Source organism: Mytilus trossulus, chromosome 1, assembly GCF_036588685.1.
Source record: "Mytilus trossulus isolate FHL-02 chromosome 1, PNRI_Mtr1.1.1.hap1, whole genome shotgun sequence".
Lineage (NCBI taxonomy): Eukaryota > Metazoa > Mollusca > Bivalvia > Mytilida > Mytilidae > Mytilus > Mytilus trossulus.
In genome coordinates this window covers 29,518,899-29,541,784 of record NC_086373.1, presented here as the reverse complement: position 1 = coordinate 29,541,784, position 22,886 = coordinate 29,518,899, and the positions used below count along the sequence as shown (strand labels likewise).

Below are 22,886 nucleotides of genomic sequence, written 5' to 3'. Positions count from 1 at the left end.
GTATATAATTTTGGGTTCCACATCTTTTTGGCTAATGCAATGAAAATTAAACAACATTAACAGTCCAGAGTTACATTGAAATTATCCCAGATGTACCAGGGTAAAATTGTTGTTTATCAAAGGGAGGTAATTGGGTATTAGTTTGAGGGCAGTACCATGTCTGGAGTCTGACACTGTTTATTATCAGTTTAAGACATTATATATCATACCTCTATTGTTATGGTTAAATACACATGTTGTGGAGATCTGTGTTATATAACAGGTGATAATATACTGTTAATGACCTAACTGCTTCTTTTTAATGTGCACCATTTCCGTGTCATGTTCAACTCTAGTGTGGGAAAGAAAATTATTTTAATATCCAGAAAGGTGTCAAGATATAATAATACAAAAAACTGCTCTAATAGTATTACCAGAACAACCTGTCAAAGATTGATATCCTCCTGAGTTTTATTTCTCTATAATATTTTTTTTTTGGTGGGAGGGGGAGGGTGTAATGAAAAGAACAATGGTCATGGGCTTTTTAAGAGGATTTATAGAGGGGTGATTATGATAGGAAATTTTATATATTAAAGGACAGAACCTTAGTTAATGAAACAGCCCTCCAGGGAATTTTTTTTTTTTTTTCAGATTTAAAATCAATAAACATGTTTTATAAATCTGTTTCATGTGATTGCAAGTTCTTGCATATGACCCATTGATGTTGAAAAGAAGCATGAATCATATGCCTCAAGACTGCAATTGTGTCTTTGGTCTTAACTAGATCTCACACATGGAATATCAAAACTATGAAAATAATAAAATTGTCATCGAACAATAGGCTTGAATTTATACAGCAAATATCTTCTTTTCTAAAAAAAAAACCCAACAACTTTAACTTCACATGAACAGCAAATCAGATTTTATTCAGACCTTTTAAATTTAGTTTCTGATGTCAGAAAGGAAATAATCACTTCCATAAATAGATTTTCTGTCATGTATAGAAGTTCCATGATCCTGACTATTTTGATATTTTACTAGTTCTCTGTGTTGATATAAAATGTCCAATCAATGACAGGAAACTTATCTGGGTTATGTCAACATCGTACATTCTTGGATTGTTTTCAGCCTTTTTTCATCACCTGCATTAGTTTGCTATTTTCTCTAAGAAGATGTTTTGTTTGTTACCAGTCTCCCAACATGTAATATGAACAGGACATTAATATCCTGCAAGTTTGTAATAAATTGTATTCTGTCATCTCAAAATCATATTTCTTTCTCAAAACATGTGAAGAAAATGTATAAAAGTGTTGTAAGTGTGACAGATGGTCAGTATAATTTATAAAAAATGTTAAATTGAAATCAGGTTTCAAAATTAATTGAATGAAATTTAAAAAAGCTGTTACAGTTGACTTTTTGTCATACAACAATAAGTACCATCAATAAAACATCAGGCTACCAAGAGAAAGCATAATTATGTAGTTAAAAAAAAAAAAAAAAAAGAAGCACCAACAAGTCCTCCATACTGATAACAAAAAAAACGGCAGATGTTAGTTTGATTTTCATTGAAAACTTTGGGTATAACTGTATTCGGAATACAATATAATTTGTGTAATTGAAAACTGGCTTGCAACAGGTAACAAAATCCTTATAGGAATGTTACATTCATCACCTGGATCTTAAAGCTTTGTGACGGCTATAATAACAGCTGTTGTATACTCCATAAAACCTTGTTTAATCTCATTGTTCAATCTTTCTACGTAAATCAACTTTTCCACTTTTTGACACTTAAAAAATTCTTAGTTTGATAGACAGTATATAAAATGGGATTTTTGAATTAAAAAGCAATTAGTTTAAAACAAAAGTTTTTTGTCAATACTAAAATCATTTTCATCTTAATATGGTAATCGATTATTATTGAAAGTGACAAGTTGATTCACAATAAGAATGTTTGATTGTATGGTTCATTGTTAGATTAGCCTAAGGTTATTTGGGAAATAATTGAGTATTTATTTGACACAGTTTTAACTTGTGACGATCCTTTTTAGATTTATCCCAAAAATCATATCTTTCCTTACCTGCAAGGTAGGAAGGAAGGAAGAAAACTGTGTCAATGTGATCACAAATTAATATTCAATAGTATTGATAAATATCAGTTAGAACAATAAGAAATGACTAAGTGAGGAGAAAAATAAAAATAGATTAAATTGTGACATAAGTATTACTCAGGTCTGAGGGAGACTGCCAGATATATACATAAATTGTTTATATTGTTTAGTAGACCCAAGACTTTATGGGAGTCTGGCTGAGATGACCTAAGCTTCTGTATGTTTATCTGAAACAGATGGTATCGATCAAAAGTTTTAAATGTATACAATTCTACCTTTTATAAAATATAAAGTTGCCATTGATTGTGTAAACATAGAAGAAAATGGTGACAGATCTAAAGGGAAGTTGTATAAAATGTTTTTTGAGTAGTAAATATCGGGTACTCAGTTCTGTCAAATATATAATGGAAGGATGATGGAAATACATTAGAGGATGTTACTTAGTGCAAAAAACAAAGTTTCGTTATACAATTGAAGAGGAAGTTATTATACATTTTGTGCATAAAAAAGTTAGACTTTAAAACTTTTAACTATTGAAGCTGGATGAAAGTGTAGATTTTAAAACTTTTAACTTTTGAAACTGGACGAACTTGTAGATTTTTGCTATACTACTATATATAAGTTGATTCTGATTGATAAAACTTATCTCATCTGGGAATTTTAGAAGCTTCAGTTAGAATGGTCATCACATTACTGGACAAGATATAAACATCTGATTAAGTGGTCAGGGAAAGTTTACATTCAACACAAGTTTGTTTTTTGTTCAACTATTTAGAAGAATATCTGAGGCAGTTTTGAATAAGACTTTTGAAGTTATTTGTAATTGGATATAAAACATCAAGGTTTTGTGAGTTCATGATCAAATATTTACTGATCAGCAAAAGAGAAGAGGTTTTAGTTCAGTGAGGACACGTATAAACTAGAGATATAGCTACTTAAAGCATGTTAAGGGTTTCAATATCTCTCAAATCTGTGAAATAGCTTGAAAGTTTTAGTACAAGATAAAATCAAACTTCAGGAGCCATACTTTTATACTTGAGGAGTAATTAATGGACCGACCCTGAAGATTACCTGCGACAGCTGAGGTCATCAAAACACAAATAAAGGTCTTCAGTTTAACAAAAGTATTTGACAAAAAAGTGAAAATTTTACACAGAAAACACCTGCTTATTATAACATCATCTCTGCTGTATTTAAATTTTCAAGGGCAAACATAAAGGAAATACAGATATTGGAAATTGGTATCATTCTAGGGTTTAAATGATTTATTCATTGAGTATGAATAAAGTTCTGGACAGCAGCATGAAAAATTAAATGAAGTTTTTAATTAGACTTGGAACCAAACACCTCGTTAATTTAGGATTAATTGAGTGAGCAGTGGAATAGATCAGTAACTTAACATTTTTTCCTATGATCACGCACAACTGATCAGAATTGGAAAGTTGTACCGGTACTAATTTTAGTTGTAAGAATTTTACACTTAGGAGTATGTATAGTGTTCATTCTCTGATGTTAAATAAATACAAATGATTAGAAACCTGTTTGTTATTAGATAACATGTTAACAACAGTAAAGTCACACTTTATGATGAGAACACTGGATCTTAACATTAATTAGTGAATAGCATATTTCTACGCTGTTGAATGATAAGTTGGCAATTTTATGTTGGAAATAGTCAGATAAACAGTATTGACTTCAATAAGAATTTCAAACATTGTTGTAATATTGACACTTGTTTAAAACTTCAGTTTTTACATCTATATTCTGTGGGCGATTTGAAACCTTAGAATTTGAAGATTGAAAGTGAAAAACGTGTTAATGATAGGAGACCTTTGTTTTACATTCATCATGTCTATCTGAGGAGGGCCTTATCTCCTCCTATCATTGTCTTAGAACTTGATGGAGATCTTATGTAACTCGAGGTAGTTAAACAAATTATAAGGAGATCTCAGATCCTTGTCGTTCTGGTATGCAGAAAGGACAACTTTGATCCACAATCGTAAAATTACTTCTGGCATATTTAACTGATTTTTTGACAGATTGCACATGTCACATTTGTGTTTAGTTTGAAAAAAATAAGCTATACAAATCCATATGGAACCTGCAATGAGTTGATGGAAAATTTGCAGACAAATGTGTTCAGATTACCATTCATATTATCATCAAAAAGTGAAAAGAATTTACTGTGTTAGATGTTTGTCTTCATTTAATGCAACTCAGATTTCTGCCGATTAAATGGGAATTATTCACAGATACTAGGTCAAAATGATATTCATCATGCTTTAATAAAAACTGTTTCTGCAGTTGGATATATAGTTGATTATATGATTAAAAACATTCACCCGCCAGGAACAATTGTTGAAAGGGAGTTAAATTATATTAGAGGTGTTCCATTTCAATTTCAATTAGATATAAATCTTACAGACACACTGTGAATACTTATTATCTTGTTTGAGTAATTACAAACATCGGGACAGGTCTATTGAGTTCGATATATATATCTATTATAGTGGACATGTTTCGTGCAGAACTGTATAGATATTTAATTAGATATATAGTTTTTATGGAGAAAATGTTTTTGTAAAATTATTAGAACTGGAAAGGGATTTCCTATGCACCCACAAGTTAGTAATCACCAATTAATTATAAACTCGTCAAAACTCCACTGGATAATTACCGAACAGTCCATTCATCAGGATCTTGTCAGTGCTTTATCTTATTATTTGTTTAAGACTATAATGGATGGAAAACATGGAGGTTCAAAAATATGAGGTGATGACATCAAAGACGACATGCAATTTGTATTGATGGCATAGTATGAACTGTTGCCAAACTTAACTAAAGTATCGCTATGCTTTTTTTCGTTATATATTTTGAAGCATAACTTTAGGTGACTTCATTAAAGTAACTAAAGTGGTACTATATTTAGCTTATTGACGGATACTGACATTTGGACAATGGTTCTCTTACAAAAAGTCAATGGTGGTAGAGGAAAAAGCAGTATTTTAGACATGGATAGTAAATCTGATGTTACGAGTGTTTCTGGAGTGATAGATAGTGATGAGATTCTGGCTAAAAGTCTCTCTGACAATAGTGATAGTGTATCCAAAAACAGTCTTGATAGTCTCACTAAGAGTGTCAGTAGTGGGACCAGTGAAACAGATATTACCATGGTCTATAGTCCAAGTAGAAGTGTTGGTAGTGGGACTACTGAGTCCGGAATAGCCATGGTGAATAGTCCTGCTAGAAGTGTTAGTAGTGGGACCAGTGAGTCGGGTATTGCCATGGGAAATAGCCCCTCTAGAAGTGTCAGTAGTGGCAATAGTGACTTGGGTATCATTATGATTAATGGTATAGCAATACCAACAAAGCCAGGACAATTAATTCCATTAACTGAATGTGCCAAACATGGCAAAGGTGAAGATTGTCGATGTAAAGTGGTGTTCAAAGTTAGTAAAGGCAAGTATTCTGCAGTTCTTATCAAGGTGGTCATATATTTCTGCTGGTGTCCTTTAATTGTTGAATGTACTATTACTGCTTGCATGCTACTGTCATATATATATATATATATATATAGACCTTCAAAATGCTGAACTTGTATAAACTAAAGACGAGAAAGACACGTTAGTTTTCTCATATGAATTGTTTTACATTGTCTTATCAGGGCTTTCTATAGCTGACTATGCGGTATGGGCTTTGCTCATTGTTGAAGGTTACCTATAGTTGTTAATGTTTGTGTCATTTTGGTCTTTTGTGGATAGTTGTTTCATTGGCAATCATACCACATCTACTTTTTTATATAATATGAAATACTTAGAAATGATTATAAATCAGTTTCATTTTGATTGAGCTTTAGTGTCAATGATCTGTGTTAACATATTGCAGTGCAAGAATTCTTACAATAAACATACTGTTATTTTAGATAAGATAGACAAATATAAAAAAAAGATGGATTTGATGTACCGGTAAGTTGCAGTTTCTACATGCTTACATAAGTAAAATCATATAGGAATCAAATTTAAAATATTTATGGAAATGGCCCATTTTAAATTCTGATATAATATCAGAAATTAAAATGGGCCATTTACAGAAATATTCTAAATTTGATTCATATATGATGTTAAGATATCTATATAAAAAAATATCAGTGATATTCTTTGATATAGATTATTATTATTGTTTTAGAATGGGGATCTCTGAGGGGTACCTATTCTAATAAAGTTAAATTGTTTGCTTTAGCACTTTTACATTTTACATTTATGAAAATGAGTTGGGTAAATACCATACAAGTACTTGATACATTTAATTTGAAAGTTTGTTCATAAGATTTTGATTTACCTCTTCATCCCCACCTGTTATATATTTAGAATATTGACCCCCTTAATGTAAGAACTAGTGTAACCTAATATGTTTTGCTTCTTCAGATGTGGATCTCTTAGTATATATTCTTAAGTTACAGTTTATTATTGAAGACAGCAAAAATGATCAAGAATAGTTTTGATTAGATTAGAGATATTATACAGTGAAAGTTGAATCCAAGTGAACTCAGTTTCATTTGAATTGTTTTAACAGTACAAATACTCATGAACTGATGAAGATACAAATGTTTGTAAAGTTGGTATATAATTCATGGTTCTAGATTACATCATGACACGGGTTTCAAGTTTTAAATCAGCATGACATGATTTAAGTTCACACAATTTCCATTCACAAAATAGTCTTGTTGCATTGTACATGTACAAATTTGTCAATTTATGCAAAAATAATTAGATGAGTGAAACAGGCTCCTTGGAGCCTCTAGTTTCTTCTTCTTCTATGTTTTACTATGATTGCTTCCAATCTGAGTCCAGTCTTATGACATACTTCTTCTGACATGTCAAACACCCTTGACTCTGTTTCTTATTATGATTACAAGAACATTGTTTTTTGACAGAATTCCTGAAGTTCTCAGCTGAGTTTTTGTCTTTGGACTGTGTTTTCCCTCTGAACTTCTCATGCTTGATGGCTTATGTCACAGAACTTGAGTATAAATGGACCGTTATTATCTTTGATGTTTTTTTAGTAATCATCTGGGGTCTTGCTACATTAGTTCTGTATGATAAATGGTTTACCATAGCTGTAATGAATTAGGCAATATTACATGCTAAGAACGGTTGTATACACATTGTATAGCCAAGGATTGATGGATGGATTGTTTGTATTAGTTATGGAAGACATTGTCAGGCTAATTATACTGTGTTGTCAATGTCTAGGAATTTTAATTGGCACTTAGATTATCATCATAGCTGGTCTTCATTAAGTTTGTATAATGCTCTATGGCTTTGAGGTCATGAACTGCATCTCTCATACTACATGGAATATAGGGTATTTTATATGTTTTCATGTTTGACTATCATAGAGATACTCTAAAAAATGAAAAAGTTAAGAATGGGACAAGGAAATGATAAAAAGATAACGTGTGGAGGGGCAATAGGAAATAGCTATTGAAACATAATAGTAGAGAAAAATTATGACATATGCCATTTAGTTCAGATGTGTTGATGGACATACAAAATAAAAGCAGCTGTCCTGAAACAAACTGTATTAAACACAGGAAATCCAGCATATAATTGTGAATCCACAGTAAGACATTTCACTCTACCAGACTGTGACATTATTCTAACAAGCCCACCAGTATTTTCTTAAAAAGTGGTGTCTCATCAAATAACAAGTCTGGTTTGACCTTGCTGGAGAAATTTGGTGATTCCCACTATTTGTCAGATCTATTTTTATTCTGTAGATATGTTTGAGTGTCTAAAATCTGTCTTTTTGTAAATTTTTATTTCTTCAATGCATCTCTTATACTCTATTATGGCTGTAATTCTGGTGATCTATCTTGTGATCAAATCATGTTAAATTATTTTTTTAAGTGTTCAAATTATTTTGACTTTTGCGATTATTATGTAATGAGTTTGACTTATTCATCTTATTGACCACCCATTAATGTATTCCTAATGTTTTATCCAGGTGTTATATCATTGATATTGATTCCTGAGATTGAGAGAGAGCGAAAAAAATAAGAATGACAACAGCTGACTCAGTGATGGCTATGATGTAATCATGTATCTATAGTGCAAAGCCATTGTCAGTGCAAAAGCATCAGAATGTCAAGAAATCTACAAAATAATAAACAACATTCATACAGATGTAGAATAGACAGTAGATAACTTATCAATAGGCACAAAGTCGTAGCTTCTTTTTCCTTTGCTATTTTATCTTTGCAATGAATCAAAGTTTGTAATTGGAAAAAGTTTGTGCTTTTTTGTCAGACATTTTGTTTTGTTTTAATGGACTGACAAACTGAGATCAGAAGCTTCAACAGTACAATGTAATGAAATATAATGTTAACAGTATTTAGTGCAAAGTGCAAATCAAAACCTATGATAAATTGCATGGTTTTGTTGAATTGTTCTGTAATACTAACTTTCAAACTGAAAACAAAATTTGATTATTGTGTAGATTTAAATTAACTGCCAGTAGTCGTTGATTACTAGATATTCATCTTGCATTTTCTTGGAAGTGGTTTGACTACATTGTATATCAACTTTGAAGATAATTATTACACAGAAAAGCCCGATTTTTGTGGTCCTTCCTAGTTAAATTCAGTTGAAATAGATTTAAAGAAGTATAGTTTCTCAGTTGAAACTGATTTAAGAAGTTTAAGTTTTTTGGTAGAACCTCGCCCTTCCCCAGTTTTTCAGCCTCATACAAAAAAGTTTTATATTTTCCTGACATTGACCTTATATTGTATATAATCTTGTTTAGAGATTCCTAAGCTCTATGTCTAGAACCCTTGAAACAACTGTTTGAGGGTTCTTGAAGGTGGCTAATGTTGCAAGGCTTAATTTCTGTCTCCATCAAATATACCCTATTCTTTGCCTTTCATCCTGGTCAATCAAGCTTACAGTTATTTTCTCAAGGGGATTGACACTTATTTTTTTATATCCTATATTTTATAAAAAATTACGATTTTGGTTTTGATATTACTGTTTTGTTTTAAAAAACAACTTGCATCCCTTTCACCTATATGAATAACAAGAGATATATATAGTAAACCTGGATAAGATAGCTAGCAACTTAACACCACAGATAATCAAAAGACATCTAGACATTTCCAGCTCTACATTACCATGAGTCTAGAAAAATTGTGAATAATTGAACAGAGACCATGAAAGATCTGCCATAAATACCCAATCCTTTATAAAAGAACGATAAAAACAGTAACTTTTGTAGGCTCGATCTTATTTGGGACTCGTGAACAGTGAGTGAAATTACAATAGTTTTTTAAATTTCAATCTCCCTTTTAAGAATATAATTATTTGCATTTAAATAACTACTGAAAAAAACACAACCCTTACGAATGACTAATTAAATTGGTCCGATATCTTTTATATCTTACTTCTACATGTAAACATTGTATGCCTTCTATTAGAAAAATTGAAAATTGTCATCATTAAAAAAAAGGATCAATCTGACATGAGTTGGTCATAAAGAGGATTGTACTGAGTTCTAGAAATATAATTAGTAAAACATTATCAGGGGAAATCATAAAGATACATTAATGACGTCACATGCTGAGGATAAACTTAATATACTTAGGTTCTATGTCATACATGGTATTGATCTTAACATATCAAAGATCTAAGGTTATCATTGATATAAAGGTTCAAAATACATAAATTTTGTTAAATCTCTTGGAAATTTCACATTATACAGAGCTGTATGGTAATTGTATTATAATGACCGCCAACTCACTAATGGAAATTACAATTGAAATAATCTAGAATTTATTTAATGTTGAATGTTTATGCAATTCGGTATATATATGCTTACTGATTTAACAAACATGACTTAATAGTCTTTAACCATTTGATATAAGAGAGATAACTCTGCTTATCCTTACTACATTTTTTTTCTAAAACCACAAGAGTCATGTACCTTTGCTTATGAATTTGCATATTAATTTTCATTTCAGAATACGTTGATAAGGGTAAATTCTTTCCTGTTTTTGAACCTCAACTGATGTGTTATATTGAAGTATTGATAAGTATACTGAACTATGACTAAGAATGACATTTATACTTGACATAATTTAATATGCTGATATAGCACAATTGCCCCATTTTCATCTTCTCTATAAACTCCTGTCAAGTAAAAATTAATAAGTAGATTTTTGTTTTAACAGTCTCTTGATAATTTACAACATATGGTAAACAATTGGAAGATCAAGTGGATGTCCCCAAACTATGATTTTCTTGTTCCTATTCCATATTACTAGAAATATAAGGTTTTTATACGGCATGTTTAATTTTGTAAGGCCTTCCCTGTCAGTGATTGTGTAGAAACTGTCAAATCAAAAATAAATTAAACCTTAAATGAAAGTTAAAGAAAAAGTATAAAAATGAGAAATTCTCTCAAATGTCTTTGTGGTTATGTATTAGGCATTTGCTACTTGTGGTCATTTGACTATCACTAATAGAATAGATTTTATTCCTGGTCATTTCTTTAGCAATGCAGCAGACAAAACAAGTTCACACAGACTTCCTTCACCAATAAAGACTGGCTGCCACCAAATAGCACATAAGTCTCCATTAAAGTGTAGAGATAATTTGATCGAATTTTCCTGTGTCTAGGTCATTGTGGGTTTATAGCTCTGTAACCTATTTACTTATGGTAGAATGCTTTATCGTTTTATTGGTGAAGTTGAAAAACTGTTCATATATAAGGGAGCTTGGTTGTTGAGAGGTTGTTGTCATACAGGGATCTCTATCCTATCAACGTTGAAGTAGTCAGAGTGTAACCCCACTTATTGCAACTTCACATTGTTCAACTAAAATCTTCATTGACTTATTTGACTGTAGAATTCAAGTTTCCCTGCGCATGCTGACTGTTGGTAGTTCTCTCTTGGTATTTCAACTTTAGTCTTTAACAACCAATAAAAACTGGCTGTCAGTTGTGCTTTAAGTGGGGTTAGACTTCAAATTAAATCAATTAATTCAAACATTAGGATACAATAATTAAGTTACCTAGGAATTAATGGCTATAAACATTGAGTATTATAAGACAATCTACATATGTTTTGATGGAGTATTTCACATGGTATTAAGTTAACATCAGTGACTGTGCAAAACTTCACTTCCCAGATTCAATATTTCCTTAAGATAAGTAAGATATCATGCATCATCTGAAATCAGAGACAATAAAAACAAACTTTTGGAGTAAGTTATTGATATTAACTGATAAAGACGTGGAGAAGTGGACAAATAATCTAACCTCCCAATGTGCTGTGGATACAGGGGAACCCCAGGAGACTCACTCTTACATCACACATCTACTTAGAGATAATTAAACATTGTGTACTTCACCCAATACACATAATCACTGCATACTCTTCATGATAAAACGCATCATCATTTGACTGAAGTGAAATATACATGAAATAAACATTCTTCAAGTTGGTAGAAATCTGATAGGAGTGCTATCTTGGATGTTTATAAATCTGTGAAAATATTCAGAAGTCAAATAAGGTCAGTTAGAAATCAAAGCTTTTTGTTTTACTGTTGGTGTTGTAATTTTAATGATCATTTTTTGTTTAATTAAAAGATTAAAAAGTTGGGGTTAATTTTATGAAAAATGCAATTAAAAAGAAAGCAAATAGGGCTGTTGTTCTTTCTGATAATTATTTCTGTGTTGAATACATTTGTTAAACTGATTTTTGTTTGGAACTAGAAGTTCTAACATATAATCATACATATATTAACTGCATAATGTAAGATTGTGAATTTATTTTAGATTATGTTTAATGTAATAAATAGCATGTGATGTGTGAATCTGTTTGAAGAGAAGAAATTGATTAATAAATGGATAGATATAAATAACTATCAATAAAAAGATAGTGCTTTGAGGAAGAAGGCATTCTAAATAATGGAGAACTTATGTTTTTAGAGTAAATCTTAAAATTATACAACAGATGTTTATGATCCTCTAAAACTTTTTTGCTTTGATTATAAATAAAAGTTAGTTATTGACTTATTTGACTCATGCAAAATTAAATTATGTTGGTATAGTATGAAAAATAATGGAGGAGAGAAAAATTTGATTCAGCAGGGTTTTTCCAAAATTAGAAACTAAATAAGTAAAGCTAAACCAAAAGTTTTTACTGTACAAGCCAGACAGACTTCACCTACAGTTCAAGCCAACCCAGTAATAGTGTGTAAAGTTCCATTAACAAGTAATTTCGAAAAGTTCCAGCCAAACTGTAGCTTTAATGCACATTATCTATTGTCAGAAACCCTTGTCAGTTCTAAAACAAAGTGTTGAATACTCATTTTATTATTCAAGCCAATAACTAGTACATTTGTATAACTAAATCCAAACCAGTTTCTTTTGTACAACTCAAGCCAATTACCAGGACTTTTGTACTTTTCAACCAAACTAATACTTTGTACCAGTTCAATCCAGACATTATGCTTGTACAGTTCAAGTCAACCCAGGACTTTTGTACATTTCCACCAAACTAATTCTTTGTACCAGTTCAATCCAGACATTATGCTTGTACAGTTCAAGTCAACCCAGGACTTTTGTACATTTCAACCAAACCAATACTTTGTACCAGTTCAATCCAGACATTATGCTTGTACAGTTCAAGTCAACCCAGAACTTTTGTACTTTTCAACCAAACCAATACTTTGTACCAGTTCAATCCAGACAGTATGCTTGTACAGTTCAAGTCAACCCAGGACTTTTGTACATTTCCACCAAACTAATACTTTGTACCAGTTCAATCCAGACATTATGCTTGTACAGTTCAAGTCAACCCAGGACTTTTGTACATTTCAACCAAACCAATACTTTGTACCAGTTCAATCCAGACATTATGCTTGTACAGTTCAAGTCAACCCAGAACTTTTGTACTTTTCAACCAAACCAATACTTTGTACCAGTTCAATCCAGACAGTATGCTTGTACAGTTCAAGTCAACCCAGGACTTTTGTACATTTCCACCAAACCAATACTTTGTACCAGTTCAATCCAGACATTATGCTTGTACAGTTCAAGTCAACCCAGGACTTTTATACTCTTCAACCAAACCAATACTTTGTACCAGTTCAATCCAGACAGCATGCTTGTACAGTTCAAGTCAACCCAGGACTTTTGTACATTTCCAACCACACGGTAGCTCATGAACATTATCTTTTGTCAAAAACCTTTGTTTTGAACTTATAAACTATAATAATTATTCTTTTTGTTCACATTATTTATCTTATTGATGGCAAGGTTGAAAAAAGTACTGCTAGGTGTGTTTTTCGTTACAAAACTTCATTTAATCATCTAGACATGTTCAAAAGGGTTGGTTTACTTTAATGGTTTGACACAAATGTTCTTTAAATCTGATGATGTGTACTCTGTATATTTGATATTTAGAAAAGGGTTGATGAACACAATACATATAGAGTTGCTCATACTGTGAAGAGTATGGGATACTCAAAATTATATAGAAAATACACTTAACATGTGTTGTTTTTTCAGTGCGGCATTTTGTAATAATTGCCATTTTGTCATCTGATATTTAATGGAAAATTTAAGTGTTAATTAACAACATAAGTATAAATATGTATGTAGATTTTTTCATTAGAAATTGGAAGTTTCATAGGCAAAAAAAATGTATACTTTTTTATCAAGAGAACTTATCTTTCAAATGGCAAACAAAACAAACTTTGATGTTTATATTTGTATATTTTGTAGTTACAAATCTCAGCTTGATTTCATGGGAGAGTAAAAAATATCAACCAGTCAATTAGAAATAAGAATCTTAGGTTGTGAAACTGCTGCCAGTAAAATATAGCTGGACATTTTAATGAATATAAACAGTGACTATGTTATTCATTATGGCATAAATATAGAAAATTTGGTTATGTTGGGTGTTCATGTGGCAGCAACCAAACAACACAAACTTTAAGATAAAATAAGAATAAGAAAATATGGAACACTCAATCACTGAGAGCAACCCAACAACAATGTATTGCCTTAAAAAAAAATGATATTGGGTCTTTCTTCTTGCCCTTTGATAGTCTAGTGGATGGTTTTGGCAATGGCAAACATACAGGACACATTCACTATTTATTTAAATTAATTTGGTCAATAATAGTAATTTGTAACAGACTATTTAGGGTGAAGCAAAAAAATGATAAGAATATAAAGGGAAGCCAAACCCAAATTCATCATCTGAAGGAAAACTTAAATAAGGTAGTGTATTGAACTTTAAACTGAAAAAAAGTTCTGTAAATAAACAGATGTCATGACAATTAATTGATTTGATTGAAGTACTGTGTTTGAGTAAAATTGACCTTTGAAGCCAATGACAAAGCGTGTCACTTTCCTAATGCATATGTTGAGGTCACTTGTGTTAATTTACAACAGTATGGGTGATGAGTATCATTGACAGGGGTACCAGATGTTACTGAATTCCTGTCTGATTCTGGTTATGGTTTGACTCTTATTGTTTCCCCTTGTTGTGTGTCTGTCTGAATGTATTTCTGTTAAAATAATGCATACATCAATCTTAGTGAAAAGCTTCCTGATAACAAAACTTATAACAAAACTTAAAAATTAGAAATCTGAACATTATAACCATGGAGATTCAAAAAGTTTTATGACTTCTCCACAAGTTTGAATGAAGATTTTATGTTACTATTAATAGAATTTAAATTGTTTTATCAGATATTTAACATTTCTAATCTTGATATGATAGACATCACTAAATGAATTTATTATTAAAAACAAATTTTATTTAGTTTCTATCTGAATCCACCACGTTTCCTTTATAACTGATCATTGGAGGGCGGCCTTCTCATCTTGTTAATATTTATCTCCTCTTCCTTATCCTTTTTGGATGAACAAAATACATGTATGTGTTAGCTGATAACAGTAGAAGTCTAGGTGATATGTAAACAACTCATTTATCAGTAGCATTGGGATTATTGACATTGGAATCTGAATACAGAAATAGTCATAATATCTTTTAAAATATATCACAAGAATTGTGAAACAACAAAAAATACTGATTCCTTGCTTGTTGATCTAGGTACATTTAGTTGTATTGAATTAGTGTTTGTTGATTTATATACAGATGTATCTGTAACTAATAATTGAGTATCTGTATTTAAAATGGCTTCTGTACTTTTCGCAAACTTAGAAAGTAAAAAATTTGTGTAAAACAATTTCTTTCTTTGTCTCCTCCTCCAGGAAACTGTGTAATAGATTCACCATCTGTATTTGTGTGATGATGTAAATATGATAAACACAGCTGTAACTATTTATAAGTGTAAAACACAGAGTTTTTGTAGCCATGATAAGAAACTTCTCTTTTCAAAATTTTGTGTTATAAAAGTATTTAACAAGTGGTAAGTTAATAGATAAGTTCTAAAGTTTATAGCATTTGTCTTGAACAGTTTAATGGAACTAAACATTTCAGGACTTAATTTATTATAAAAAAGTTGATTTAGATATTGTGCATGTATTTTAACTGACTGAGGGCATACTTTGAGTAGGCTAATTGACAGCTGAAGTTTAGTGCTGGTAACACTCTTTTTTCTTCACCTGTTTTTAGTTATCATTGTGAGAATTGTAAGTTAGAATGTTGTTTTATATTTATTGCACTGAGTTTGAGGGGAACAACAACTTATAATAGACATATTGGCTGAAAGTTTTGTACTTTATATTTCAGAACTTCCATTTGGTTGGGAGAAAGTAGAAGATCCTCATTACGGAACATACTACATTGAGTGAGTACACATTTTACTGTCGAAGATATACATTTATAATTTATAATTCTAACGTTTTTGAAATAATTTTTTTTAGGATAATTAATTCTGAAATGTGAATTTAATTCAGTTATGAAAGGTAATTACTGATTTGTTGGATTATATCATTGATATGAATGTTGATGGAGTACTCAGTAATATTCTTTGTTAGTTTACACATTGGAGTTCAAGAAATGTAGGACATTGCATAATGTAACTAAGAAAATCATAGCTATATATACACATGCAGCTTTCTTCATAATTAAGAAACATTGATTAACAAAACATTTTGTATGTAAAGGTTGTCTAGATTTATGATAAAAATAGAGGATCTGTGAAAATATTTAAGGAGGTAAGAAGTAAATCTTGACATACAAGGAATCATTCCCAGCCTCTATGTAAAGACAAATTATGAATGCAAGAAATCTTATTCAAGTTTAATATTTCTAATAAGTGTCTCTCTGCAATGTTAAGACTTATCTTCATGGGTAATAATGTTAAGGTAATGCTGAGAAAATGTGCTATTAAAAGGGATTCTAGGCTCAGATTCTGAACATATGAGGGGTTGTGTTTATCTTATTTGTTTCTGTTGTACAAAACTGGTTTGTTTTGACCCAGAAGAAAGTATATCCTTTTACATTGATGAATAAATAATAGTATGTACTGTTATTTCATTTGTCCTTCCATGGGTCCATTCCGTAGATTAACCTCTTTATTAGAAAGTCCTCTGATGCCAAATTGACTGGTTTTCCCCCCTCTAAGCACCTTGTACATTTTCTAAATGTTTAAGATCTTTAATACAAGTTTTGCAACAGATTTGACCTTTGTCTTGATTATAAGAAGTACTAGTACTACACAGAATTGGAGTGTTTAACATCTATTTTCATTATTATGGCAATCATGATTAGTTTTGTTCTTTATTTTTTTATGATATATGTACTTGATATGTTTACATGTAATATATCTTGAACAACACTTATATATTACAGTCATGTTAATAGAAGAACACAATATGAGAATCCTGTAGCACAAGCCAAGAGAACTCAAGGTAATTTCACATTAGCCAAAAAAAAGTTGAAGTGTTAACAGATTGTTTCCCTTTGATAACAAATAATAAAAGTAATATATATTAATATATATTAATAGATTTGACAAGATTTCTCCCTTACAGCATAAAATAGTTAACAGATACACATTCAGTGATTCAATTTACCAAATTATCTCCCTTACAGTATAAAATAATTAGTAGATACACATTAAGTGATTCAATTTACCAAGTTATCTCCCTTACAATATAAATTAATTAGAAAGTACAAACTTAGAAAACTCAATTGAACAAGGGATCTCCCTTACATTATCAAACAATAAGTACAAACCAAGAATTTTTTTCTTAAAAACTAAGAATTCAATAGAACTAGTTATCTCCCTTACACCATTATAACAAGAAGTTAAAACATAGAGAATCAATTGAAGAAGTTATCTCACTTATATCATAACAATGACAAGTTACAAGTAACAACAGAAAATCAGTTGAAGAAGTTATCTCCCTTTAATATAAAATAATTAGAAGGTACAAACTAAGAGAACTCAAATCATCAAGTAAAAAACTGAGGGATCTAAAACTAACAAATTATCTCCCTTACATTAGAAAAAAACTATTAGGTAGTAATTACAAACTTGTAGCTTTATTTGATGATTTATCTCCTTTACATCATGAAAAATTAAAAGGTAACAATTAAGGGACTTTGTTTTAACAAGAAATCTCTAAAATATTATATATATTTTATAAAGAGTCATCCATTTTGAGTAAAGTTACCACTGAACAGTGTTCTCCACTAATAGATAGTGTGTTTATCACTAATGTGCAATGTATCGCATGTGTCTTAGAAAAATCTCAATAATTTATTTAGTTATCAATGTATATGAAATGTTTTTGCAGTAAACTTTTGTGATGGCAGATTATCTGTATTTTCAGGAAATGATTTGAATAGTACTCTACCTAGAACAAAGAAAAGTCAAGATTCAGCCAAACGTTCTACCAGTGATTCTAATATGATGAACCATCATCGAGGAGCACCTCCAGGTAGGTTATATATGGTGGAGGATGCTAATGTTTGGGAGTCTATCTATGTCTTGTTTGCCAAACTGTATGATAACTGCTTTTGAAATAGTTATGATTTGATTAAAAGGCCACAATTTAAACCTGAATTGAAAATTCTGATATACATGTATCTATATACCGGCATAATACTGTTAATTCAGAAATATTGGTAAAGAATTTATAAATGTGAATGATGAGTGAGTTATGCAATTATACAAGCTTATACATGTATCTGTATACAGGTTTTTTTTAACCACAATATTCTCCAATTATGGTTGGTCCCATCAAAATGGCAATTATAATTGCTTGCAATAATTCTGAATTAACAGAATATGTACCGGTATGTGTAAATTTCTGTAAGTGTCTTAACAAAAGCTAGGTTAATTACAAGTGAAGCTTCAAAAGATGTATCTGTGTAGGAACTTGGTATCAGATTTAACCTGCTATCTCATGTATTGTTATATGTTTCCAATTTTTACCTTTCTCTTCTTAAGTTATTACCTGAAATCTTTATAATTATCTGAAATTCTAGCCATTTAATGAGATTTTTTCTCTGACATATGAGTAACATTTTGTATTGATTTGAGAATTGCATGTCTAGAACAAAGATTGCATGTTCCTTTTACAGACTACAGTCAGCATGGAAAAGCTCTGAGGGGACGCAAAGGTTCGTTAATAATTTATATATTGTCTGTATAAGGATTGTGATCAATAGTTGATTTTCTTAACTAATTACTATAAGTTTGTCTTGTAAAGATAGAATACCTTTTATTATTACTTAAATACTTTGCATATTCATCTTGCTCAACTAGTCTAGAGTGAGCTAATTCACTTCAGATTCTGTTGGTTCTTTAACCTTCACACACAAAAAGATCTCCTCTGAAACTATTTGACCAATTAAAGCAAAATTGAGTAACAATAAAATTATCTTGATCGTATCTAATTTTAAAATGTGTCTGATAATCTGACTAGTCATTTAACATAGTAAAGTGCATATTCTAATATCTTGAAAACCATATTAGAAAGATTGGTTTATTTCAAATTGAGTATTTGTATTGTATGATTACTGTCTCATTATGTATAACCCATATCTCCTTCTATTGATATGAATAAAAACAGAGATCTGATGTATAAGGGACAACATCAAAAGATCGATTTAGGATTAAATAAAACTTAAATCAAATAGTTTGGGGGGGGAGGGGGGGGGGGGGTAAAATTGTGCAAGTTTTGTATATCTAAAATCGATTTTTTTCATATATCCCTACTGGTTAATCAATTTTTCCCAAATTAAGTTAAGAGAGGGGGTGTGGTGGTCAGTGAAGAAACCTATGTGAATTAAGTTTTTTATCCTACATCATGTACATTGAACTTTTGATGTCGTCCCTAATCAAATGATGATAATAGATATTATATTATAAATATTGAATAGAATGGTAAATGTATTATATTTCTTAAATACAAAAGTAGAAGCATGTCATGGGAAATGTATTCATATCTACAATCTGCATTCCATTCTGTGAAACTGATCACCCTTCTAGCTGTGTACATTTCTTTTCCTCAAGATATTTCTTTAAGATTTAAAAAGTGCAAAAAATAGTGTTTGAAAGACCTAATTTGAGTTCAAGGCTAGTTTTAAATTGACTACAGTCATACCTTCTCTATAATTACAATAATTAACCAAATATTTTCTTTGTATAATTATCTTGTCTAGATTTTTCCTCATATTTTACATTCATTAACTTTAAATGCTTGACAAAAATTCAATGTAAAACATGAGAATTGGAGAATAACAGTTTTTCATGGTGAGTCTTCCATACACAGGATTCTGATAAATAATTACAAACAAACTGAAAACATTACTTCATTGTTTTAAGGGGTGGTACAGTTATAATGGGTGATGTTAAGTGCAAATTATAACTGATTTATAAAGATAAGTTTGAAAAAGGCGATACCTTTTCAAGTTCAAATCAGTTAAAAGTGATATGCTAAAAATTAAAGATCTTTCTGTTCTGGATTGTTCAAACTGTGTAAAAATCAATCTGAGAACACGTGAATCATATTACATCATACATTCAGCTTCATGTTGTAAAATCATTTCATGGTCCAATGTGTTTAGTGTTACGTAATATATATGATTTGATAATCTGGATCTCAATGGCAAGATTTTATGAGATAAGTTGAGAACTTTTTTTTATGTTTGCAGGAACCAATATGTCTATAGCTATTCAGTAATGAAATTATAAGATAAATGAAAATTTAGATTTTGTCCAGTGGTGAATATTAGTTAGTCATTGACCCAACATTAAAATGAATATTGCTTAAGTCTTGAATCTCCTGAAAACTCTTCATCGCTATTGCCATGTGACCTTAGAATTTGCAGCCAGATTTTAAAAAAAGAAAGAAAATGAACAATTTTGCTTTTTTATTTGGGAGATATGATTTTAAAAAAAGATTAAAAGATAATTTTACTTTCAAAGAAAGATTGTATGATTGCTTCATGGAATAAACCATAATATAATGGTTTCTTTTGGTCATGTATCTTAAGTTAAAAAAAAAATGAAATGTATAATATACACTATTAAAAGATTTTTATTGCATTTAAGAAAAAAATAATGATTTACTGTTCAGTTATGTTTTTGTATCTTAAAAAAAAAAAATAATGTTAGAATAGGTAGAAAAGAGATATTTAAAAAGAAATAGATTTAGGAAAAGGAATACTGTGGATTCATTTAATTTCATTGGTTTTAATTCTTGTGTATTAATAAAAAAAATATTGTATTTTTGTTGATAATTGATTTTATGGTTTAACCACTAAAACCCATGGAAATCATATTGTATCCACCGTAGAATGGTAGAAATTATACCTTCAGTGGACAATAGAAAAAAAAAGCAAACTAAAATGTCACCTGTCGTTATGTTTGACAAGATCATCAATTGTTGCCATTAAATAGATATAATTGGATATATAAATTCAGGTGAAACATGTAATACTGCATTGTGATGGCTTATACATGTTTTTATGTATGGCAATCTAGCTATTATATGTTTGTTGGTACATTGTCCCCATGTGGTGACATTTTGTGGTTAGGAGATATAGATACAGTGGTTGTCAACAAGAAAAAAGGATGAAATTTGCCAAGTTGTGGAGGAGTAATTGCCTGAGAGTATTATAGATAAAATGTTGAAAGGAAACTGGTTAATCGATTGTAATTTATTAATGTTTTAATCTATTCAGATGAATTAACATTTACCTCTTTAACCTGTTTTATCAACCCTAACCATGATACCAGCCTTCGTGCACACGGTATTGACATTTCTATAAAGAGGATATATAAAATTATTACTATCAGCTAGGAACATTGTGAAATGAGACAATTAAATCTATTACAGATCCAAAGAGAGTGTTCACAAAGATTCCTGATGAACTTAGAGGTGAAATAGTCAATACATCACTAACTAAAAGTATACGGGGATTTGGTTTTACCATTATTGGTGGAGATCATTCTGATGAGGAATTTCTACAGATTAAGAAAGTTGTAGAAAACGGGCCAGCTTACTTAGATGGTGTACTTACAACAGGTGGGTCGATTATCTAATTACAGGTAAACAATGATGATGTATTCATCATTACCAACTATTTACAGGTAGGATAAGAATCTGCCAGGCATTACATTGATACTTGGCAGCTATCATTAATCTGTTTATTACTGAAGAGAAAGATTGACATTTCCTCTGGGATGTGTGAGCCAAGTATTCTGTAGATAGCTCCCTTCCACATTGCTGTGGCGAAGTTTATATAAATATCACCTTTTTTTAAAACTATAAAAAAAAAATTAAACCAAAATAAACAATCAATGTATGCATGTATAATATATATCTCATTTATGTTTTAAAGGAAAACCAATCAGCAAATCAGTACAATAAATGTTCATTGAATAGTGTATGCTGAGATAGAAATTTAAAAGTTCTCTGTATCGGTAGTAAAAAGGTGTTTCATTGCCCTAGGTTGTTTTTAGTTAAATTAAGCCTTGTTTTGTAACCTATATTATCGCTATTTTGTGCGTTTTTCCTTTGATCTTTTTTTGTGATAATTTTCATATCATGCTTCTCACTTGAGATGGAAAAATGATCGCTAGAAACTAAGGAGGCCACGTGGCGTTGCTTACGAAATTGACAACTTTGTCATAGGTAGAATAGCGATAAACAGATTATCATTGGTCATCTCAACTCAATTGCTTTTCTCACTTTCGCCGTACCAGCTCAAGCGAGAAAATCAATCTCTTTGAGATGATCAACGATAATCTATAATTATATTTATGTTTTATATGATAATTCCTGTACACTGAAAACATACTTTGTGTATCCTTGTTTGATACCAACCAGAAGGTAACACCTCCAGAAACAAAAGTTGATTTTAATAAGCTACAGTTTGAGAAAGGGGTAAGATGGCTACTCAATTCTAGCTATAGGGGGGCTTTGTATAAGAAGTTATAGCTTCCTGAACTGGTTATCGAGGATATAGACACTATATATATATATAGGTTCTACCACTGCATCTAGTGTAATACAATATTTATCCACTTGAGACAGTTAATTTTTCAAATTTAAAACGCGAGGCTTGCCCGATCGTTTAAAATATTTAAAATTTAACTGTCGAGAGTGGATAAATATTGTTTTACATGAGATTTGGTGGTGGAATCTGTTGTTTCTGTAATGAATTCTATTCGAATGATCTGCAAAAGATGTGTTCTTTCTATGTGACGTCATGAGGCATGGTCGCCTTTTTTCATTACGTCACATTAAAAAAAATTCAGAGGAAAGCAAGAAAATTTGACGTCATAATCAGAATTTAACCAA

General features: G+C 30.6%; 1 protein-coding gene across 6 annotated transcripts in view; it reads left to right on the top strand.

Annotated features, from left to right (window-relative positions):
- LOC134721039 (membrane-associated guanylate kinase, WW and PDZ domain-containing protein 1-like) overlaps nt 1–22,886 on the top strand; it is a 122,134-nt gene that overhangs the window by 66,948 nt on the left and 32,300 nt on the right. For 5 of the 6 annotated variants that reach the window (XM_063583745.1, XM_063583771.1, XM_063583737.1 and 2 more), the window contains 5 exons: nt 15,853–15,910; nt 16,918–16,976; nt 17,904–18,011; nt 18,658–18,696; nt 21,420–21,608. In XM_063583745.1, the coding sequence (XP_063439815.1) occupies nt 15,853–15,910; nt 16,918–16,976; nt 17,904–18,011; nt 18,658–18,696; nt 21,420–21,608 (453 nt within the window). The remainder of the gene's footprint in view (nt 1–15,852; nt 15,911–16,917; nt 16,977–17,903; nt 18,012–18,657; nt 18,697–21,419; nt 21,609–22,886) is intronic. The other variant, XM_063583754.1, reaches the window with a different exon arrangement.